This window comes from Chrysochloris asiatica, unplaced genomic scaffold (assembly GCF_000296735.1).
Source record: "Chrysochloris asiatica unplaced genomic scaffold, ChrAsi1.0 scaffold00018, whole genome shotgun sequence".
Taxonomy (NCBI): Eukaryota; Metazoa; Chordata; class Mammalia; order Afrosoricida; family Chrysochloridae; genus Chrysochloris; species Chrysochloris asiatica.
The window spans coordinates 30,367,650-30,388,409 of NW_006408536.1; the positions used below are offsets into that span (position 1 = coordinate 30,367,650).

Genomic DNA, 20,760 nt, shown 5'->3' on the forward strand with positions numbered 1-20,760 from the left:
ATCTACTTATGAAAAATCATCCACTGAGAACCCTGTGGAGCACAGTTCTACTCTGACACACACGGGGCACCATGAGTTGGTGACAACCGTAGGATTTTCCACCCAATGGTAAGTTCTGTCAAGAAACACAGATAACAAGTCCAGCTGGAGATAATACAATATAAGGAAGACAGATTTGCTGCCCTTCCCAGTACCTGTCCTCAGGCAGAGGGGAGCCAGCGAGTGTGACCACCGTGGGGAAGATATCCATGTTGCTCGTTGGTTCGTGAATCTCTTGTCCAGCCTGGATAACTCCTGGCCACCGCAGGATGCCTGGGACCCGGATCCCTCCTTCCCAGTTGTTGGCCTTTCCTCCTAAAGGAACAAGAAAAGTAACAGCAAGAGTTTTGTCCCCAAGATGTGTGCTGACGACCAGGGGCAGGCAGACTTGTAAGGTATACCCTTTGGTTTGTTGATGATGCATGGAGGGGATTGTAACCATGGCAACAAAACAATATATGATAGGATGAATGTAAAGCTAATGTTCTCCCATGTAAACTGTCACATAATTCACAGTAAAACATTTAAAATAATAATAAAAAAAAGAGTTTTGTCTCCAAAGAACCATGCCCTCTCGTTACAGTCACTCAATGAGCAGTAACATGTGGGAAACAGGACAGTTATCTACAGTCCACATGAACCATGACCTCAGCCTCTGAGACCAGGAAGAACTTGACGGTGCCCTGCTATCACTGCTGACTCTGGTCAAGGCCACAGTAAATGGACCCTGGGAGGATGGAAGAGAATGTGGAACAGTAACCCCATTCTTCTACTCTTTTTTATTGTTAACCTTCTATTGTGACTTGCGTGGAGTTTGACAGGCAGATCAGTTTTCCGTCCAACAATTCAGACACAATTTGTTTCATGTCCTTGATTACAGCCCCTCAAGATAACGTCCCTCCTCCCACTTCCTCCCTAGGATTCCCGTTTCCATTCCTTCTCGTTTCCTAACTCTTCTGAACTTTCTCCTTCGCTAAATGCTGCTCTTTTCATCTCACATGACTGATCATTCTGAAGAGGTGGGACCTCCCTCGTGTTGTAGTTCCTCCTATACACCTGTCTGTTGTTTGACTGAAGACCGAGACCTAGGGGTGAGTTCATTTCCAGACCCGAAGGAATGTTTCATGGGGCACACCAGTCTCTCTCCCAGTTGTCAGCTCGGTATTTTTTTTGTGATTTTTGTAGCTAATCAAAAAAGGACAAATCTTATATGAGACCACTATGGTGAAAAGTCAAGAAAAGGTTTTCATGCTACAAGAACCATTCTTGGATGGTCACCGGAGGTTTAAGAGGGTCAGAGAGGACAGGTGTATGTTCATTGCATGAAAATAAAGGCACTATATAATAAGAGGAATTCTGGTGTGGAGCTATAGGATAAACACTGGACTGCAAACCCCAAGACTGGTGGTTCAAACCCACTCTCTGTTCCTTGGAAACCCTATTCAGGGTTGCTATGAGTCAGAATTGACTTAACAGCACTTCTAAACAACAAGAAATACAGTATGAGGGAGTGGAATCACTAAGTCTTAAAAAAATATTTAGACCTAATGGGCTGACTGGCCTTCTGGTGTGGCTCTGTGGATCGGCACTAGACTGTGAACCAAAAGGTCGAGAGTTCAAACCCACCAGTTGCTCCTTGACTCTGTGTTTTGTTGCAGAAAGTAATAGAGCTGGTCTGGTCACTATTTCTGTGTAAGCAATAATGAAGTCACTTTTCATTTATTCAACGCAGATCCTGACAGCTGTGGCCATTCTACAGGCCTGCTCTGTACTTTGCATGTGCTCATATGTTCTACATGCAGAATTCACGCAAAACCACATGTGAATTCAGAGACGAGTGTATAGGTTCCCTGACTCCCTCCCTAAAAAGTCCAAATGCCTTACCTTCTTTTGTCTTTTCAACATCACTTGGAGGTGTTTATCCGACAAACACTATGACATTGACATCCACGAAATGGAAAGTTTAAATGATTTACCAAAATTCAGGCAAGCTGCCAAAGACGGCAGTGCTACATCTTCGAAGTTGTTGGTATGTTTGCACCCACTGCTGGGGACACTGTGTATGTTGAGTGCTTTGCAGCCCAGGGGGCTCATCTTGCAGCACGGTATCAGACAGCATTTGGCCACAATCCCTCCAATTTTCCTGGGGATTATCATTAGTACATCTGCATGCCTTTTTCCTAGTCTGTCTTAGTCTGGGAGCTCTGCTCAAAGCAGTCCATCGTGGATAATCCCTTTGGAATTTAAAATAGTGGTGACATCCTTTCCAACTTCACAACAACAGGCAAGCCACACACCACGGACAACTGAAAAACAGGACCACAGAGCAGGATCCAAAGAGATGTGAATGGTGAGTTCTGCCTTGTAGAAATTCAGTCTCCACAAGTGGCTCCGATGCACCCAGAGATCATTCCAAGCACCATGAGAAAGCACATCACATCTCATTCAGCTGGGATGGAAGCCAACAGAGGAAAGCACTGTTAGTTGGCTTGGCAAGAAAACTACCGTAGGAACAATGAAGATAAAGCTGAAAAAATGTGTAGGAGAGGAGGTGAAGACATTTTAAGAATTTTTTTCTTTTCCTGGAGATTTAGGAGCAGAGAAAAAGGCAAGCTGTAAATTTAAGATGTGACAGAGTAACGAACAGATTCCCATTTCTACCATCCTGATGGCTCGCTGCCGGGATATGAAGACACGGAAGAATGATGACTGAGTTGCACCATCTCTCCGATCAAGTGGGCAGCAGACTGGGACACACCTCACCCCGAGCCTCTTGTTAGAAGCAGCTGTTTCCAAATGGGGGCTGCTATATTTGGCCTTCCCAAAGCTGCCAGGCAGCCAGTCCGACAGACACCGTTCCATGCAAAGACCATATGCCAGTCATTTTGGGGCTGGATCTGTGTGCACGGAGCTTTAGAAATGATTCCATTTTTCCCTTTTTCTTCCCTACCACCCAGGGTGAAAGTGATTCTCAGAATGGCTTTGGGCCACATGGCAATCCTGTGAGTTCTGTCATTCACACTAATTGTTTTCTCACTCAAGATGCCATATTTCATCTCGTCCTTGATTTATGCAGATTGTACACGGTGGATGTCATCCCAGCATCTGGCATGCAGCAACCTTTTGTCTTCCTCTTCTTAGGGCAAGAAGGAAGAGCAAGGCCCTACTGATGTTGGTGTTCAAACGTCAAAGAGTTCATTTTGCTCGGGTCTACAGTCAACACTCGTAGAAGCAGCAGTTACAAACTCAGACAACATGATGCATTAGGCAAACCCACTGCACAAGACCTCTTTACTTTGTTCATGAGCAACGAAGTGAGTTTGAGGACTAATGTGTGCCTGACCCAGGCCATGGTATTTTCAGTAGCCTCATAGGCGCATGGGAACATTGGACAATGGGTAAGGAAGACCACAGAAGAATGGATTCGAGTTATGGTGTTGGGGAAGACTATTGAATGAATGCTAACAACAAGAACAACAACAAAAAGAAAATGAAATCAAGCTCACTGCCATGGAGTCCAATTCTGACTCACAGTGACCTCACAGGACAGAGCTTTGTAGGGCTCCTGAGAGAGCACGGTCTCATCTTTCTCCCATGGGCCCTGTGGGTGAGATGATGACCAAGAACCACCCATTATTACAGACTAAAGCAAAGCATGATGTCCTTTCTAGCAACTGGTCTTTTCTGGTGATGTATCCAATGGCAGCAATTGGAAGTTTCGCCAAACTCGCTTCTGAGAAGCATTCTGGCTGTACTTCCCCAGACTGGTGAAGTAGAGGGTGAGGGAAAATGCTCCTTTAAGGATAGACCCAATCACCACCACAATGGGCTGATACTGACCACCAATCGCAGGCATACGGCCCAGGGCTGAGCAACATTTGTTCTGCCCTGTATGGGCAACAGCATTAGCAGCATGTTAATCCAAGTCAGGGGTTGGCAACATTGTTCTTTTTTTCTAATGGTCCCCACAGTAAACATCTGAGGTTTTGCCCACCAGAAAGTTTCTATTACAACAACTCGATTACAAGTTTCTATTACAAGTTTCTGTTACAACTATTACAACCGGAAAGTTTCTATTACAGCAACTCGGCCCTACCATCCTATCATGAAGCAACAACTGAAAATGCATAGATGAATATCTGTGTCTCCGAACAACTTTAGTTGCAAAAATATGTGTCTGGCTGGATTGTGCCCACAGCCGCAGTTATGCCAAGTGTTCCACATCTTTATGGAAGTACATCACTAGTTCTTAGTCCAACGAAGCTGCTGAGGGGTTCAAACCGACTGAACCCATTAGTTAGCAAACAAACGCTTAACCGTCGCACCACCAGCCCCATCCTATAACTTTAAATCACTTGATTCTTTTTTCTCCTCCATTGTTCATATTGCTTCAAGCATTTCCCCCTTTCTTATTCTTTATTCCTTCCTCCTTACTCAAAAGGCATGCTCTGAATCTGGGGTGGGGAACATCTGGCCCGAGGGCCGTAGAAGGCCTTTGAAATCATTTGGTCTGGCCCTGCCAAGGCAACTGCAGTTCCAGCCATCACATTGTTATTTTTGTGAAGTACCGTCGAGTCAATTCCGACCCATAGCGACCCTGTATAGGGTTTCCGAGGAGCAGCTGGCGAGCTTGAACCACCGACCTTGCAGTTCAAACGGCTTTGCAGTCTGGCGCATTAACCCACAGCGCCACACCAGGTCTCCATTTGGGGGTGAGTTAATGAAATGTTTGAGCATATACAGCAGGCTAATTTTTAAGTGGATAATTTTGGACGACCCATGAATAATGTTATCGATTCCTGCAGAAAAAAGGTTCCCCACCCCTGCTCTAACTACTTCTTTGTACGTGACTTTTCCATAACTGGAAGACATATTGTCCCGGCCACTGCATAGTCACTAAATCACTGGATTTTCAACGCAGAATACAAGGTTGCCAGGCTAACAAGGAATGATGTGATGGATTTTTCAGGAGAATGATGGAATCCTAGCCGTTCTAACAAATGAGTACGTAGATTTCATTAGAGAGGCAGATTTCACTGGGGCTATGGTGGAATAATCACATGCAATTAATCACATTCTTTTTGAAGAGGGTTTGAAGGCTCAGAGAGGATCTCCTTTTGGCCTGGGGGTTAGATGGCAGGATTCCTCTGTGTGTGGAGAAAGAATGAGAGTGCATTTGAATTCACACTATAGGAAAACCGTGCTGATGGTGAAGAGTATTTACTAGTTAAGGATGGTGGCCTGGAGTCACGTGCTCTCTGAAGAACCATCTCTATGGAATCACGCTGCCAACAGCAACTGGAAAGATTGGACAGGAACCTGGGGGGCAGGGAGTCCATGTTGACGGGAGAGGAACAACTCAGAAAAGGAGGGCGAGGATGGTTCGACAAGTCCAAGACCCTCATCAGTGCCACTGAATTCTACACATTGAAACTGCTGAATCGATATATTGAGATTAACTGCATAGAATCGGAAGAACTACAACAAAAATAAAATTAACTTTTTTTTTTTTTTAAGTCTTTGTCCACGTCCGCTAAGAAACCGTAGTTGTGCTCATTCTCTGAGGACACTGTGTACATGCGTCTCAGTGGGTGCCTTACCTTTAAAGATCCCGTTGCTTCCCCCGTGAAGCTCCCCTTTGGTGCTCACTTCCTCCACGTGGGCGCCGTGGTCTGACGAGAAGTAGACCAGCGTGTTATTGGCCAGTTTCAGCTCATCCAGAACATTCAAGACTTGCCCTGAAGGAGAAAAAATGCCCAGCTTCAACAAGGCCCCATCATTATAAAAGAAATGGGGATGTGTCTCTGGGTTAATTCCTTTGTGGAGACATCGTGAATGTATGCGCCAAGCGTTAATGCCACAGAGATGAAGACATTGGAGATTTTTACCAACTTCTTCAGTCTGAAATTGACCAAACATGCCATCAAGATGCATTGATAACTGTTTGTTAAATGGAAACAGAAGGAAATGAAACGCGCAATCCACAAGGCAACAAGACAACGATTTGACTTGGATCCACAACCAACACCCATGGAAGCAGCAGTCAAGAAATCAAATTACATATTGCATTGGGAAAATCTACTACAAAAGGCCTGCTTTGTCAGCAGTAAAACTAAACACCCATGTATAAGTATTCTCTGTTATACCTACGTCTCTTTGTGGGCATACTCCCACTCTCCCTTCCACATCTTACCAGCTTGAGTTCACACTGAACTCTCAAAAAAAGTCTCAAAAAGCTAAGATGTCACTCTGAGGACTAAAGTGCACCTGACTCATCACCTCGTATGCATGTGGAAGCTGGACAATACATAAAGAAGACAGAAAAAAGAGATGCATTGATTTACAGTCTTGTTGAAGAATACTGAGTACAGCATGGGCATCCAGAAGCATCCACAAATCTGTCTTGGAGGAAGAACAACCAGAACGCTCCTTAGGAGTCAGAATGGTAAGTCTGTATCTCCCTCACTTAGAGCATGTTATCAGGAGGGATGAGTCCCTGGAGAATGACATTATGAATGTATGCACCAAGCGTTAATGTCACAGAGATGAAGACATCGGAGATTTTTATCAACTTCTTCAATCTGAAATTGACCAAACATGCCAGCAAGATGCATTGATAACTTACTGCTGATTGGAAATGTGAACGTTGGAAATGTGAACAAAGAAGGATCGATGGTTGGAAAATATGGCCTTGGTGATAGAAACAGTGTTGGAAATCGTAAGACAGAATTCTACAAGGCTAACAACTTAGTCATTGAAAATATCCTTTGTCAGTGACATATACAACAACTACATGTGAACCTCAACAGTTGGAATACACAGGAATCAAGACAGTTTACAACCATGAAAAGAGGTGATTGGGAAGTTCAAAAGCATCAGGAGAAGGTCAAGGGCTGACTTTGCAATAGACCATCCATTGTTCATAGGCAAATTCAAGTTCAAGCTGAAGAAAATGAAAACCAGTCCACAAGAGCCAAACTATGACCTTGAGGATATCCCACCTGAATTTAGAGACAAAAAGATCTGATGTACGGAACATTAATGGCTGAATATCACATGAGTCGTGGGATGGCACAAGGGCATCATAGATGAAGAAAGCAAAGAGTATCAAAAAGATCAAAGAAAAGAATGCAGAGTACCTAAAGCAAGTGGAAAAAAATGATCAAGAAAAGAGTTGAACAGAAGATTTCAAAACAGCAGTCCAAGAAGAGAAAGTAAAGTATTATAATGAAATGTGCAAAGACCCGGGGGTTAGAAAACCAAAAGGTGAGAACAGTTGGTATTTCTCAAGATGAAACGAAGACAAGCATTCAAGCCTTGAGCTTTAACACTGAAGGATTCTATGGGCAAAATATTGAACGATGCAGGAAGCATCAAAAGAAGATGGAAGGAGTTCACAGAGTCACCATACCAACAAGAAAGGGTCATCGTCCAAACATTTCACGAAGTGGTGTATCATCAAGAACTCACGGTACTGAAGAAGGACATCCAACCTATGCTGAAGGCATGGAATAGTAATAAATGAATGCAAGCTGGAAGCACTCACTCATCAATGCCAAGAAATTTAGAAGACGCTTACCTGTCCAACCACCCGGAAAAGACCCATCTCAAAGTGTGCTCCTTCCCAAGAAAGGTGACATCATAGAAGGCACACATCGTCCAATAATATCAACAATTTCACATGAAAGTAAAATTTTGCTGACGGTAATTGAAAAACCCATGCATCCTTAGGAAAGTACCCGAAATTCAAGGCGTAAAGATTCAGATGAGGACAGAAGTTGGGATTGCACACAATCGAGCCCGTTTCATTTAGCGAGTGAACGCATGCCATATTGTTCTTTGATTAGTGAGGTGAGTAACAATGACTGCACCAACACACAGAGACACATATGTACACATACCCTCAACATTCACAGCTGTAGTCTTTAGTCTTCTCACGCCTGTTTGGCTTGCATGTCTGTATGTGTATGCACTTGCAGTTTATTGTGTATCTGAGTACTGCAAATGTACCCTGGCAGGTAGTGGAATATGGAAGAGCAGTTATGAAAACTTCTTAGCTATAATCAAACACCTTAAGGGAATGTGCTACTCTTGCTGAGGGCTGAAGACTGCGGTCTGATGGGACACTGAGGTTTACTGTCAAAACACAGCTCACGGGTTAGAACCCATTTGGGGATTCTCAATGTTTAATATAAACCATCGATATTCCCAGAATGCACAGCGTATAAGCACACACAATGCTCAGGGTCCAGGAATAAGACACCCGAGGACGACTGTAGAGATCTGTCACCCCTGGCAAACCAGGGTCAGGACAATACGAATTGATGCAGACAGCATGATTCTGTGCAGTTCAGCTAACCACCTGCTGAAGGTTACCTGGCCCTGCCGCTCTTCCAGCCTTGCTACTTGAATGTGGTAATTAGTTTATTTCATTGAAACAGAAAGAAGCAATTAGATCATAATAATCCCCACTTACACTCAGAAAGGAAAATGACCCTTTTGTTCGCTGAGTAATTTCTAAGTAGAAAGAAAACACACATACACACACACCAGGGCTTCAAAAAGTTCATTGAAAAATGGACTGGGGAGATAATGAAATGATTTCATTAAACTTGTAGAAGCCACTCATAAGTGTCCGTGTGTGTGTGTGTGTGTGTGTGTGTGTGTGTGTGTGTGTGTGAAGGAACCCTGGTGGGGTAGAGGGTTACACATTCGACTGCTACTTTAAGGTTGACAGTTCAAATCCACCAGCTGCTCCTTGAGAGAGAGAATGAGGCTCTCTACTCCTGCTAAGATTCAGTCTCAGAAACCCTATACAGGGTCCCTATGAGTCAAAATCGAGTTGAGGGCAGTGGGTTTGCGATTACCTACTGTTGTTGTTAAGTGCTATTGAGTTGGTTCCAACTCATAGTGACCCTGTCTAGGATTTTCAAGGAGCGGCTAGCAGGTTTGAATCGACGACCCTGTGGTCCACACCAACCTTGTAGTTCAGTACATTATCCTTGCATGCAGTGCCACACCAGGGCTTCGGGTTATGTGTATCTGTGTATATTAATGAATGAACATACTCCAGCTTGTGCGATCTACTCAAGTCTGTGTGTGTTTACGTTTATCTCTATATTTAGATGAATCATTTAATGATGTGAATATATATACAAGGAGCTCTGGTAGCAGAGTGGTTATGAGGCAGACTGCTAACCTCAAGGTCAGTAGTTTGAATCTACCAGCTGCTCTGTGGGAGAAAGAGGAGGCTTTCTGCTCCCATAAAGATTTACAGCCTCAGAAACCCTATGCAGGGTAGCTGTGAGTTGTAACCCAGTCCCCAGCACAGCACCACCACATATATATACCTAGACACAGATTAAGCAGCTAGTACAACATGGAGTATATCACTTATTCATGTTGTAATTATTGTTGTATGCTGGTTCCAATTCATAGCGACCATGTCCAGGGATTTCTGAGGAGCAGCTGGTGGGTTTGAACTGTCAACCTTGCAGTTAGCAGTCCAGTGCTTATCCTACAACACCACACCAAAACTGCCATATTATCATTGTTGTTGTTGTTGTTGGTTCTGACCCATAGCGACCCTGTATAAGGTTTAAATCAGCTTGAATCGCCGACCTTGCAGTTCAAATCGACTCTGCAGTCCACACACCCATTTCAAATAAAACCCACCTGTGTTATAGTAAAATATATGCTAGACACATGGCTGTGGAGTGGATTCTAACTCATACTGACCCCCCAGGACAGAGCAGAACTGCTTCATAGGGTTTGCAAACCTGTTATCTTTACAGGGGCAGACACCAAAACGTTCTCCTCTGGAGCCACTGATTTTTTTTTTTTTTTGGGGGGGGGGCAGGGGTTAGCAGTTGAGTGCTTCAACTACTAGACCACCAGGGACCACTAAAGGTCAGTTAGCACAGCAGTACTGTAGAGAAAAAATGTCTTTGAAACAATCTGCCTTCCAAATGCCAGTTTGAATCCCAGCCTTATTCATTCATTCATTCAACATTTGTTGATAAATCTCCTACGTTGTTCTTTTTTTGGGGGAGGGGGGAGGAATAGGGTGGGCATGGGGAAGGAGGCTGCAAATAGTGAACACGTTCAATTGCTAACTGAAATCTTGGAGGTTTGAATCTACTGAGAAGTGCATCAGAAGAGAGACCTGGCAATCCACTTCTCCCAAAATCAGCCATTGCCAACCCTGTGGAGCACAATTCTACTCTGACCCACTGGGGGTGCCCGTGAGTCTCAGTGAACTTCACAGCAACTGGGTTTATTATTGGATTCATTGTAGCACACTCAGCACCCGACGGCCGTGTGTTTTTGGATTCCCATTACACACATTCCAGCCAAAGTCTAACATGATCTCAGATGGTTATGCGCCTAACAACTACTCATCACAGAAAGGCTGCTTGTTCAATCCCTCCCAGAGGTACCTCAGAAGAAAGGCCTGGCAATGAATCCCACCCCACCCATTTTTTAAATTTTATTTTTTTTAAAGATGAGCCTTTAAAGACCCTGTGGATCACAGTTGTACTCTGACACCCATGGGGGCAGGCAGCCATAAGCAAATCCATGATGTTGTTGTCGTTAAGTGCTATCGAGTCAGTTCTGACTCATAGCGACCCTGTATAGGGTTTCTGAGGAGTGGCTGGTGAGCTTGAACCACAGGTATCTCGTATTGGACCTGGACTATCTGCTAAAGACTAGTGCACACACTCAGGGATAGCTTTTGCTGGCTCTGGTAGCGTAGTGGTTATGAATCGGGCTGTGAACCTCAAGGTCAGCAGTTCGAAACTACCAGCTGCTCTGTGGGAGAAAGACGAGGCTTTCTGCTCCTGTAAAGATTTACAGCCTTGGAAACCCTGTTCAGGGTTGCTATGGGTCTAGAACTGACTCGACGGCACTTAACAACAACAACACTTTGTTCAACCCTGCTACATCTACTAGTTACAGGTCCTTCTGGACCACACCCATCTGAGATGAACTTGTCCTTGCATTTTCCACACACACTCCTTCTATTCAAAGGTTCGACATCCTTCTCTAACCTATGACGCCTCCCTGGATATTTCCCTCAAAACTCCAGTATTGCAAACAGCCATCCTAACATATTGTCCTCCTCAAGTTTCTTGCTCGTTGCCTACAATGGTAACTTTAATGATCACCTCAGCTGAGGTGGGAGTGACAAACGGGCTGGAGGAAATACAAGAGAAAAAGCAGCAGCATCCACGTACACGTAGGGATGATGGAAGAAGTGCCCGGATTCTATCTCCCTTCATGCTTTCTTTCCTTTCTCAAAACATACGCTCTGGATTCTGTGTAGTTTTTAAGCCAGAATCTCATTTGTAAAGCCCAGAGCCCATTAACCATTTAATTTTTCATAAGATCGATCCTATAAAGATCGAAACTTTTCCTCTCCTCAAAACTCTTGAGTACAAGTCTCCCATGGGAACAAAGACGACTATTTTTTTCTTGCTTTGAGAGCAATCCATTGTGAGGCCAAGGTCCCCAAATATGATTTTTCAGCCAGGCTCTCAAGGTATGATGATACCAATTTATACAGGATGATAGTTTTGAATTGCCAATTGCAGGCTGCAGGCTAGGCCCTAAATGAAATGTTTTATTTCCAGAGCTTCCTCACATTGCTCCCGGAATGAAACAAACACAGGAGCTAAAGCATTTTCAGGAGCACTTGTGGCTGACCTGCAGACAATGAGAGGGAGGGCGTATATATCTAAAACGGAGAGGACTTGGGGAGCAGACTTTTGTAATCACAAAGAAGACTTGGGAAACAGAGTCCTCTGGCTTCTTTGTGCTGAGGGTGGAGATGGAGGTTGAGGAGGAAGCGTGGATTCTAGGACGTTCTTTTCATCTATCAACCTTTGTAACGGCTGCTGTCAGATGCCTTCAGGTCAGTTGCAACTCAACAACCCTGTGTCCAACAGAACAAAACACTGTGGGATCCTGAGCCATCCTCACAATTGTGATGACATTTGAGCCCACTTTGCTGCTGCCACTGTGTCAGCCCATCTCCTTGAGGGCTTCTGCGAACACGAGCTTCAATTCTAAGGAGCACTCTGGCTCTACCTCTTCCAAGACAGATCTGTCTGTCCTTCTGGAAGTCCATAAATAGATTCAACACTGTTTGCCAGTACCATCATTCCAAGGTTCAAGTCTTTTCCCTTCTTCCTTATTCACTATTCAACTTTCTCATGTAGATGGTGTTCTTGTTAATTGTCCTCTAGTCAGTTCTGACTCACAGTGACCCTGTATATGACAGGACTGAAAACACCCTGGCAAGGGTCAGTCACACCTTAGCCCTCAAAGTGACATGTAGGTTTTCAACTCTTCAAAGAGTTCATGAGGCATTGCTGTTAGGTGCCAACGACTCAGCTCCAATTCTTAGCAATATTTTGTAGAATAGAATGAACACTTTCCAGTCCTGAGCCATCCTCACAAACGCTGCTACATTAGCGGTTCACTGCTGTCGCTGCCTGTGCCAATCTATCTCATTGGGGGGTCTTCCTCCTTCTGCTGAGTCTCCACTTTACCAAGCATGATGTCCTTCTGCAGGCACTGGTCCCTCCTGATGCATCCAAAGTATGACCAACAAAATCTCACCATCCTGCCTTCTAAGGGATACTCTGGCTGTACTTCTTCCAACACAGATTTGTTTGTTCCTCTGACAGTCCATGGTACTTTCAATATTCTTCTCCAAGTAAAACGCATCTATTCTTCTTGGGTCTTCCTTATTCCCTGTCCAACTTTCACATGTATATGTTGTTGTTGTTAAGTGCCGTCAAGTCGGTTCTGACCCATAGCGACCCTGTAGAGGGTTTCTGAGGAGCCGCTGGTGAGCTTGAACTGCTGACCTTGCAGCTCAAATGGCCTTGGAGTCTGGCGCATTTACCCACAGCACCACAACAGGCATATGAGGTTATTGCAGATACCATGGCTTGGGTCAGGAGCACCTTAATTCTCAAACTGACATCTTTGCCCTTCTAACACCTTAAACAGGTCTTGTGCAACAGATTTGCCCAATGCAATACATTGTTTGATTTCTTGACTGTTGCTTCCATGAGTGTTGATGGTTGATCTAAAGTCTTTGGCAACTTCAATCTTTTTCTCCACTCATCATGATGTTATTTATTGGTCTAGCAGTGAGGCTTTTTGTTTTCTTTCCACTGAGGTGCAACCCCTATGCATAAACCCCCAAACCAAACCTGTTGCTTTGGACTATATTCCTCACTTACTAATCGATAATTGTTAATAGTTACAAATTGTTCAGTATCATTTATGTTTGGTAAAGTGGAGGGTCAGAGAAAAAGAGGAAGACCCCCAGTGAGATGGTCTGGCAAAGTGGCAGCATCAATGGGCTCAAGCATGGCAACAATTGTGAGATTAGCCCAGGACCGGGCAGTGTCTCATTCTGTTGTGCATAGGGTCGCTGTGAGTCGGTACCAACTCTATGGCACCTCACAACAACAACTTTGTTAGTAATTGCACTACCTAGTGGCTGTAGATTTCCGCCTGGCTGTGTGGAGTGCTAGATACTGTTCCAGGCACACAGCTGTGGATGCTGGGTTCGGATGCTCTCCTGAACCACTGTGGCTCTGAGGACCCTGTTTGTCTATTGGCATTGCCTTAGAAAGACAAATCTCTGCTAGTTTCTGCAGGATTAGAAACATCACCAATACCTCATCTATCAGGAGATGGCTGCCACTGTACAAGTGCATTTATTCTCCCCAGTTAGAAGCAATGGTCATTTAATGTATGTAACCTTCAGCTCGTACATCCTCCTGAAATAAATGCTCGAGATTTCCAAAAGTTCCATCATGACCTTCTTCTCCACAGCACGAAGCTCAAGGGAACCACAGCTGAGACAACCGAAAGCATGGGAGAGAGCCACAGTCTAAAACCAAGTCCAAAAGCTTATGCACTACACATTATAATAGTCGATGACAAAAGCTCATAAAATTAGATTCTTTCTCTACATGCTGCTTGGTTGGTTATGTGGCGTGGAGTCGGTTCTGACTCATAGAGACCCTGTACAGGGTTTCCAAGGATGTACATCTTTACGGGAGCAGGAAGACTCATCTTTCTCCTGTGGAGCGGCTGGTAGTTTCGAACTGCTGACCTTGAGGTTCGCAGCCTAATTCGTAACCACTACGCTAGCTGCTAAGCAGGTTGAAATTCAAAACTGGTGGGCCGAGTTTTAGGTTCTATTTGGCTGTTGTTGTTTATTACGGCTTTTCATTTGGTATTTGGCTTGGGGGCATTTTTAGAGGGAGAAGCAAAAGGTTGAGATGGAAAGCTCAAGAGAAGATGTGATGTTCTGTCCTGAAGATTTGCATTCACTACAACTTGTGCAAGTGTTGGTTCTGCAATGAATCAAATAAACGCTCATTGGGCTTGGAACTGTCTGAGCAGGCTTGGGGAGTGTGGGGACGGAAGTCTTTGCACTGTAGGAGGTTTCAAGAACGGAAAGGGTGACTGCTATCCTGCATATGAAAGGAGGGCCCTGACCACCTCCAGGAAACACCAAACCAGAAATCCTGACAGATGGGATTGAAACCATCACTGCAGGCAGTTTGAAGAGACATAAAACAAGACGAAACAAAAACACTAAACAATTTCTGTGAAGCCGATCCTGACTTATAGCTCCCCCATATGCATCAGACCAGAACTGCACTCCACACTGTTTTTCAATGGCTGGTTTTTTGGAAGTGGATTGCCAGGTCTTTCTTCCAAGTGTCTTTGGTTCGACTTGAACTTCCACCCTTTGTAGTTAGCAGCCCAGTGCATTAATCATGTGCACCATCTAGAAATTCCATAGATCTAACAGATATTAAGACTATGTTTTCATTATTGTTAGGTACCATGCAGTTGGTTCAAATTCATAGATAAGAGAATGAAACACTGTCCGGTCCTGTATCATCCTCACTAGCCATCTCATCAGGGGTCTTCTTCTTTTTTGCTGACCCGCCTTCCCTTCACTTCACCAAGCATGACGTCTTTCTCCAGGGACTGGTCTTCCTGATAACATGGCCAAAGTGCATGAGACAAAGTCTCGCCATCGCGGCTAATAAGGCGCAATCTGACGGCTGTTGTTCAGTGCCTTGGAGTCACTTCCAATTCACAGAGACCCTGTATAGGGTTTCTAAGGAGTGCCTCATGGATTTGAACTGCTGACCTTGTGGTGAGCAGTCCAGTGTTGATCATACAATGCCACGTACATCTTCTAAAACGTGTTCCTTCTTCCAGCAGTGTATGGTATATTCGGTATTCTTTGCCCACACCATGATTCAAATGCATGAGTGGTACTCCACACCTCCTTATCCATTATTCAAAACAAAAGCCGGCTCAAGGCTTCTAGGAGACATACCCTCATTGTTTTGCAAATACCTATGGAAACACAGAAGAACTGACCCAGTGGCTGCAGCTCTGAGCACAAACAAACCAGTGTTTGTGAGGCTGATACAGGACTGGGCAGTGTTTTCTTCTGATGTGCACGATGAGGTTGCTATGAGTCTGGACCATCTTCAAGGCGCCTGACTGACAGCAAACTCACAGAGGAGTAACTTAAAGGAGACAGGAAAGTGCTGATGAGACTAAATGGTGTGCATTCCTTGAGTTTGTTTCCATTTTGCTGGCAGTCCTTGACTTGGGAATATGAGTCTCCTAGCCTGGCGTGGCACTGTGGGTTAATGTGCTAGAATGCAAAGTCGGTCTGAACCACAAGGTCGGTGGTTCAAGCTCACCAGCTGCTCCTCGGACACCCTATACAGGGTCACTATGAGTCAGAATCAATTCAGCGGCACTTAACCACCAACCAGCAGTGCATTTATGAAGGAACCGTGGTGTTGCAGTGGTTAAGCGCTCAGCTTTAAACTAGCCTAAAGTTGGCAGCTCAACTCCATCAGCTGCAGAGCTCCAGGGCTGTATTCAGAGGCATCTCTGGTTGGGTTTGAACCTCCCACCTTATGATCAGTCTGTAAGCATGATTAGCACAGAATGGGTTTCAGTGAAAACCCTGTCTAGGGTTTTCAAGGAGCGGCTGGAGGATTTGAACTGCCAACCTTGTGGTCAGGTGCATTCTCCTACAGCACCACACCAGGACTCCAGTACAGCTAAGATAGAAGAGAACCCTAAGCTTGAACTGATGCCATTCCAAAGGCCAACCTTTCGTCCTTGACCGATTTTCTCCTTTGTTTAGTATGCATACTTTGGACATATTGTCAGGAGGGACCAGTCACTAGAGAAGGATATCATGTTTGGTAAGGTGGAGGGTCAGAGGAAAAGAGGAAGGACCCCCAGAGAGATGGATTGGCCAAGTGGCAGCATCGATGGACTCAAGCGTGGCAACAATTGTGAGGTTGGCCCAGACCAGGCAGTGTTTCGTTCTGTGGTGCAGAGGGTCGCTGTGAGTTGGTACCGACTCGATGGCACCTAACAACAACAACAACTAGTACCTGGCAGTGAGTTGTTAGGATAATGCTGTGATTTCCTCCACTGAGCCCGTCTGAGTAGGATCAGCGTGGTGGCCTGTGATTTACCCCTGAGCATCTCCATTACCCCTGCCATCTGGGCAGTCCCTGTGGCATCCCCTCCTCATCTCTCTTCTCGCGTTCATTCCACCCCGTGTGTGTGTGTGTGTGTTTCCCGGGGAGCTGCATTTTCTGGAAATAAGGGGAGGCACTCCCAATGATTCTCATTCTCAGGGCGCATGCCAGCGTTTTGGGGGGTAAATGAGGCAGACAGAAGCGGAGACTCAGATCTACTGTCTGGTGGGGCACACAGCTTACTCAGCGGTTCACAGAAAAGTCAGAGGTTCGAGTCCACCCTATTCAAACATGTCTGATGGTAGGGGACACCGTACCAAACACCCCTGGTTGCATACATCATTACTTTCTAGCACCTCCTGCACCCACTGAGTAGTTTTGTCCAGGTCTCCTTTACTAGTGTAAAAATTTAGTCTCTGAGGCAAGCCCACAAACCAAGATGCTTCAGCATCTTACAAAGTAGGACTTAGACAAGTGAGAGGTCATTGACTCAAAGGTCAGTCCAGCGGTTCAGGAATCTTGTCTTGAATTGGAGAAGATGTTTTTGGGATCTTGCTCAGGTTACCCAATCCTCAAATGCTCCCCCTCTCCCACTAAACACTAGAGATAGAGAGACAAGCAACGCACAGCGTGGTGGTAGGGGGTGACTCAGATATCCCCTGAAAACTATTTACTTAAGGGACACGATTTAGTTCCCGTACGTGTCATAAATCAAACGTTTTTTGTTGTAGTTCTTGCTGTTGTAGCTTTCCTGATTGGTGGTGGCTATGTGCCATGGGGTCAGGTCCAACTCATAGCGACCCTGCGAAGGGTTTCTGAGGCTGTAAATCTTTACGGGAGCAGAAAGCCTCATCTTTCTCCCACAGAACAGCTGGTAGTTTCGAACTGTTAACCTTGATGTTAGCAGCCCTACATGTAACTACTATGATTAGCATTAGTAAAAGGTTCACGGGGAGCACTGTGGCTCAGTAGGATAAGCACTAGACTGTGGACCTCAAGGTTGGTGGTTCGAGTCCAACACCTGCACCCAGGGAGAAAAATGAGGCTTTGTGCTTCTTTATAGATACACAGCCCTTGGAAACCTTATACAGAGTCGTTAGGAGTTGGAACCGACTCGATGGCACTTAAGAAATAGCATCTGTATGAGGGGGAATCCTGGTGTGGCACTGTGTGTTAATGCGCTGGACTGCAAGGTCTCTTTGAACTATAATGTCAACAGTTCAAGCTCACCAGCCGTTGCTCAGAAACCCTATACAGAGTTGCTATGTGTCGGAACCAACTCAACAGCATTTTAACAATAATAATGACAATATACAAGGGACCGCTGAAACTTCGTGGAGAAATGAAATGAAAAGATAACGGAATTTTTCCATGTAATTTTTTGAAGCCCTCTGGTTATATACCTAAAGGAGCTCTGATGGCAAAGTGGGTTATAAATTGGGCTATTAACCGCAGGTTGGCAGTTCAAATCCACCAGCAGCTCTGTTGAGAGAAAGGTGAGGCTTTCTGCTTCTGTAAAGATTGATAGCCTTGGAAACATTACAAAGAGTCAGTATGCATCAGAACTCACTTGACAACAAAAAAACTCGCACCTATATACCAGGGACCTCTAAAAGTTCTTGGGAAAATGGAGTGCAATGAAAAGAGAGTGGAATTGTTTCATGGACTTTTTGAATCTTTCTTTGAATTAAATGGGCACCTTGATTACTGGATAATTTATTGGTGCAGCTTCTTTATGAAAATTACTGATGAAACAATGTGTTTTTTTAAAAAACCCATCCATCACAATTAGAGATAAAAATTCAAGGTAAAACAATATTAATGCTAGGCTCAAGACCATGAAATGAAGCTGCTGGATACATTTAAAAAAACCAAAAATTGATAACATTGCTTTCGAGTTAATGAGACTCAGAGCTTAATGATTTATAAGCTCAATTAACGTAGAGAGAAAGCAGTATTCTACACAACATAAGAGGTCTCCTGCTGTGTGGCGCTGTAGCATCAGCACTGGATTGGTAAATGAAAGGTCAGCAGTTCAAAGCCACCAGCTGTTCCTTGGAAATCCCATACAGGCTGGCTATGAGTTGGAAGCCACTCAACGGCATGTCACAACAACACAACACAAAAGAGAGGAGTGCGGGTTACATGGTGGTCATGTACTCAGCTGCTGACTAAAGGGTTGGCAAGAAAACAGAGGTGGTGGACCTCAAACCAAAAGTATCCCTGAAGTCCTCTTAAAACCCAACGATAGCTTCACAAAATAATTGTCTTCCTTGAGCACTGCATTTTTTTAGTTTTATTTTTTTTGAGAATAAGTGACTCTACAGCACTTAACAACAACCATCTATGCAATCATAGTAGAAACGGCAACTGGGAAGACTGGATAAGAATCTTAGTAAAAGGAGGCTGAGAACAGTTGTGCAACTTCAGAATGTGAATGATGTCACTGAATTGTACACGTGCAAAGTGTCAAATGGGTGTGTGTTTTGCTGTTTTTATTCTCAACCACAACAGCATGAAAAACTAGAAAAACCATGGAGGGGTTCCAGTCAATCCACAGAAATCCTCTGACACTGTTGGTGGGATTAATCAATGGTGTGACCACTGTGGAAATCAACATGGCTCGTCCTTAAAATATTGGAAATAGAGATACAATACATGCCACCCTTGCCAACACGGGGCATATGCCCTAGACAGAAAAGACCCATGACACGAATAGATATGTGCACACCCATGTTCACTGTTGGTAGCACACTCTAGGATCAGCACTGGATTGCGAACCACAAGGTTGGCAGTTCAAACCCACCAGTTGCTCCTCGAAAATCCTACACAGGGTTGTTATGAGTTGGAACTGACTTAATGGCATTTAGTGACAACAACAATAATCTACTCACAACAACAAAAAGATGGAGACAGCCTAAATGCCCATCAGCAGAAGAACGGTGAAACAAACTTTAGCACACACAATGGAATACAACGCAACGTTGAAGAATAACCATGAATTTGTGAATCACCTCACGGCATGGAGAAATCTGAAGGATATTATGCTGAGTGAAATAAAGCCATCCCAAAAGGACAAATATTGTAGAACATCACTTTGCCAAAACTCTAGAAAAGGTTTTCACATTTAAAAGAAACATTCTTTGATGGTTACCAAGGGTTGGAATGTCAGGGAGGGTAAACCTGTAACTAAATGGTTGTTGTTGTTGTTGTTAGGTGCCATCGAGTCGGTACCAACTCATAGTGACCCTATCTATGCACAGCAGAATGAAACACTGCCTGATCCTGGGCCAACCTCACTACTGTTGCTACGCTTGAGTCCATCGAAGCTGCCACTTGGCCAATCCATCTCTTTTTGTCTGACCCTCCACCTTACCAAACATGATATCCTTCTCCAGTGACTGGTCCCTCCTGACAATACATCCAAAGTATGAGAGGCAAAGTTTGGCCATCCTGGCCTCTAAGGAGCATTCTGAACGGTAGATACATATTAACTTGGGTGAAGGAGAAGATCAAAATGCAGCCCAAGCAACAAGAAAACCTATGGAGCAGTTCTACACTGTGTTAGTAAGTTGAAATAGACGTGCTATAGCATCCAAAATCCGCTTGTCTCACAAGATGTACCTTCTGCCTTCCCTGCTGGGGATTCTGTGCATTGTTTCCATGAAGGTTCAAAGGAGACCTAGTGACACAGAATTCATAAAGGTCAACGATTAACTCAAAGGTCAGTGGTTCCAATCCACTAACTACTTTGTGGCAGGCTACTTTTGTTTGTTTTTAGGTGCCTTCGAGTCGGTTCTGCCCGGTCCGGAACCATCCTCACAACTCTTGTAACGCTTGAGCCCACTGCTGCTGCCAGTGTATCCGTCCATCTCTTGGAGGGTCTTCCTCTTTTTTGCTGACCCTGGGCATGATGCTTTTCTCAAGGGATTGGTTCCTTGGCTGGAGTAACGTCTCTCCATCTTCACTCCTAAGAAGCATGCTGGCTGCACTTCCAGGCAGACTTACTCCTTCTTTTGGCGGTCCATGGTATCTTCCAAATTCTTCATCACCATCATAATCAAATGCATTGATCCTCTTTGATCTTCCTTAATTCATTGTCCAGCTTTCACGTACATATGAGGTTATATTGAAACTACCATGGCTTGAGGCAGGC

The 20,760-nt window shown here is 44.6% G+C and overlaps 1 protein-coding gene across 1 annotated transcript in view; it reads right to left on the reverse strand.

The window, feature by feature from the left end:
• Nucleotides 1–20,760, reverse strand: part of STS (steroid sulfatase (microsomal), isozyme S) — a 99,422-nt gene that overhangs the window by 29,198 nt on the left and 49,464 nt on the right. Inside the window, exons 7-8 of the mRNA XM_006835648.1 lie at nucleotides 5,640–5,777; nucleotides 195–354 (exon numbers count right to left, since the gene is read on the reverse strand). Of these exons, the coding sequence (XP_006835711.1) occupies nucleotides 195–354; nucleotides 5,640–5,777 (298 nt within the window). The remainder of the gene's footprint in view (nucleotides 1–194; nucleotides 355–5,639; nucleotides 5,778–20,760) is intronic.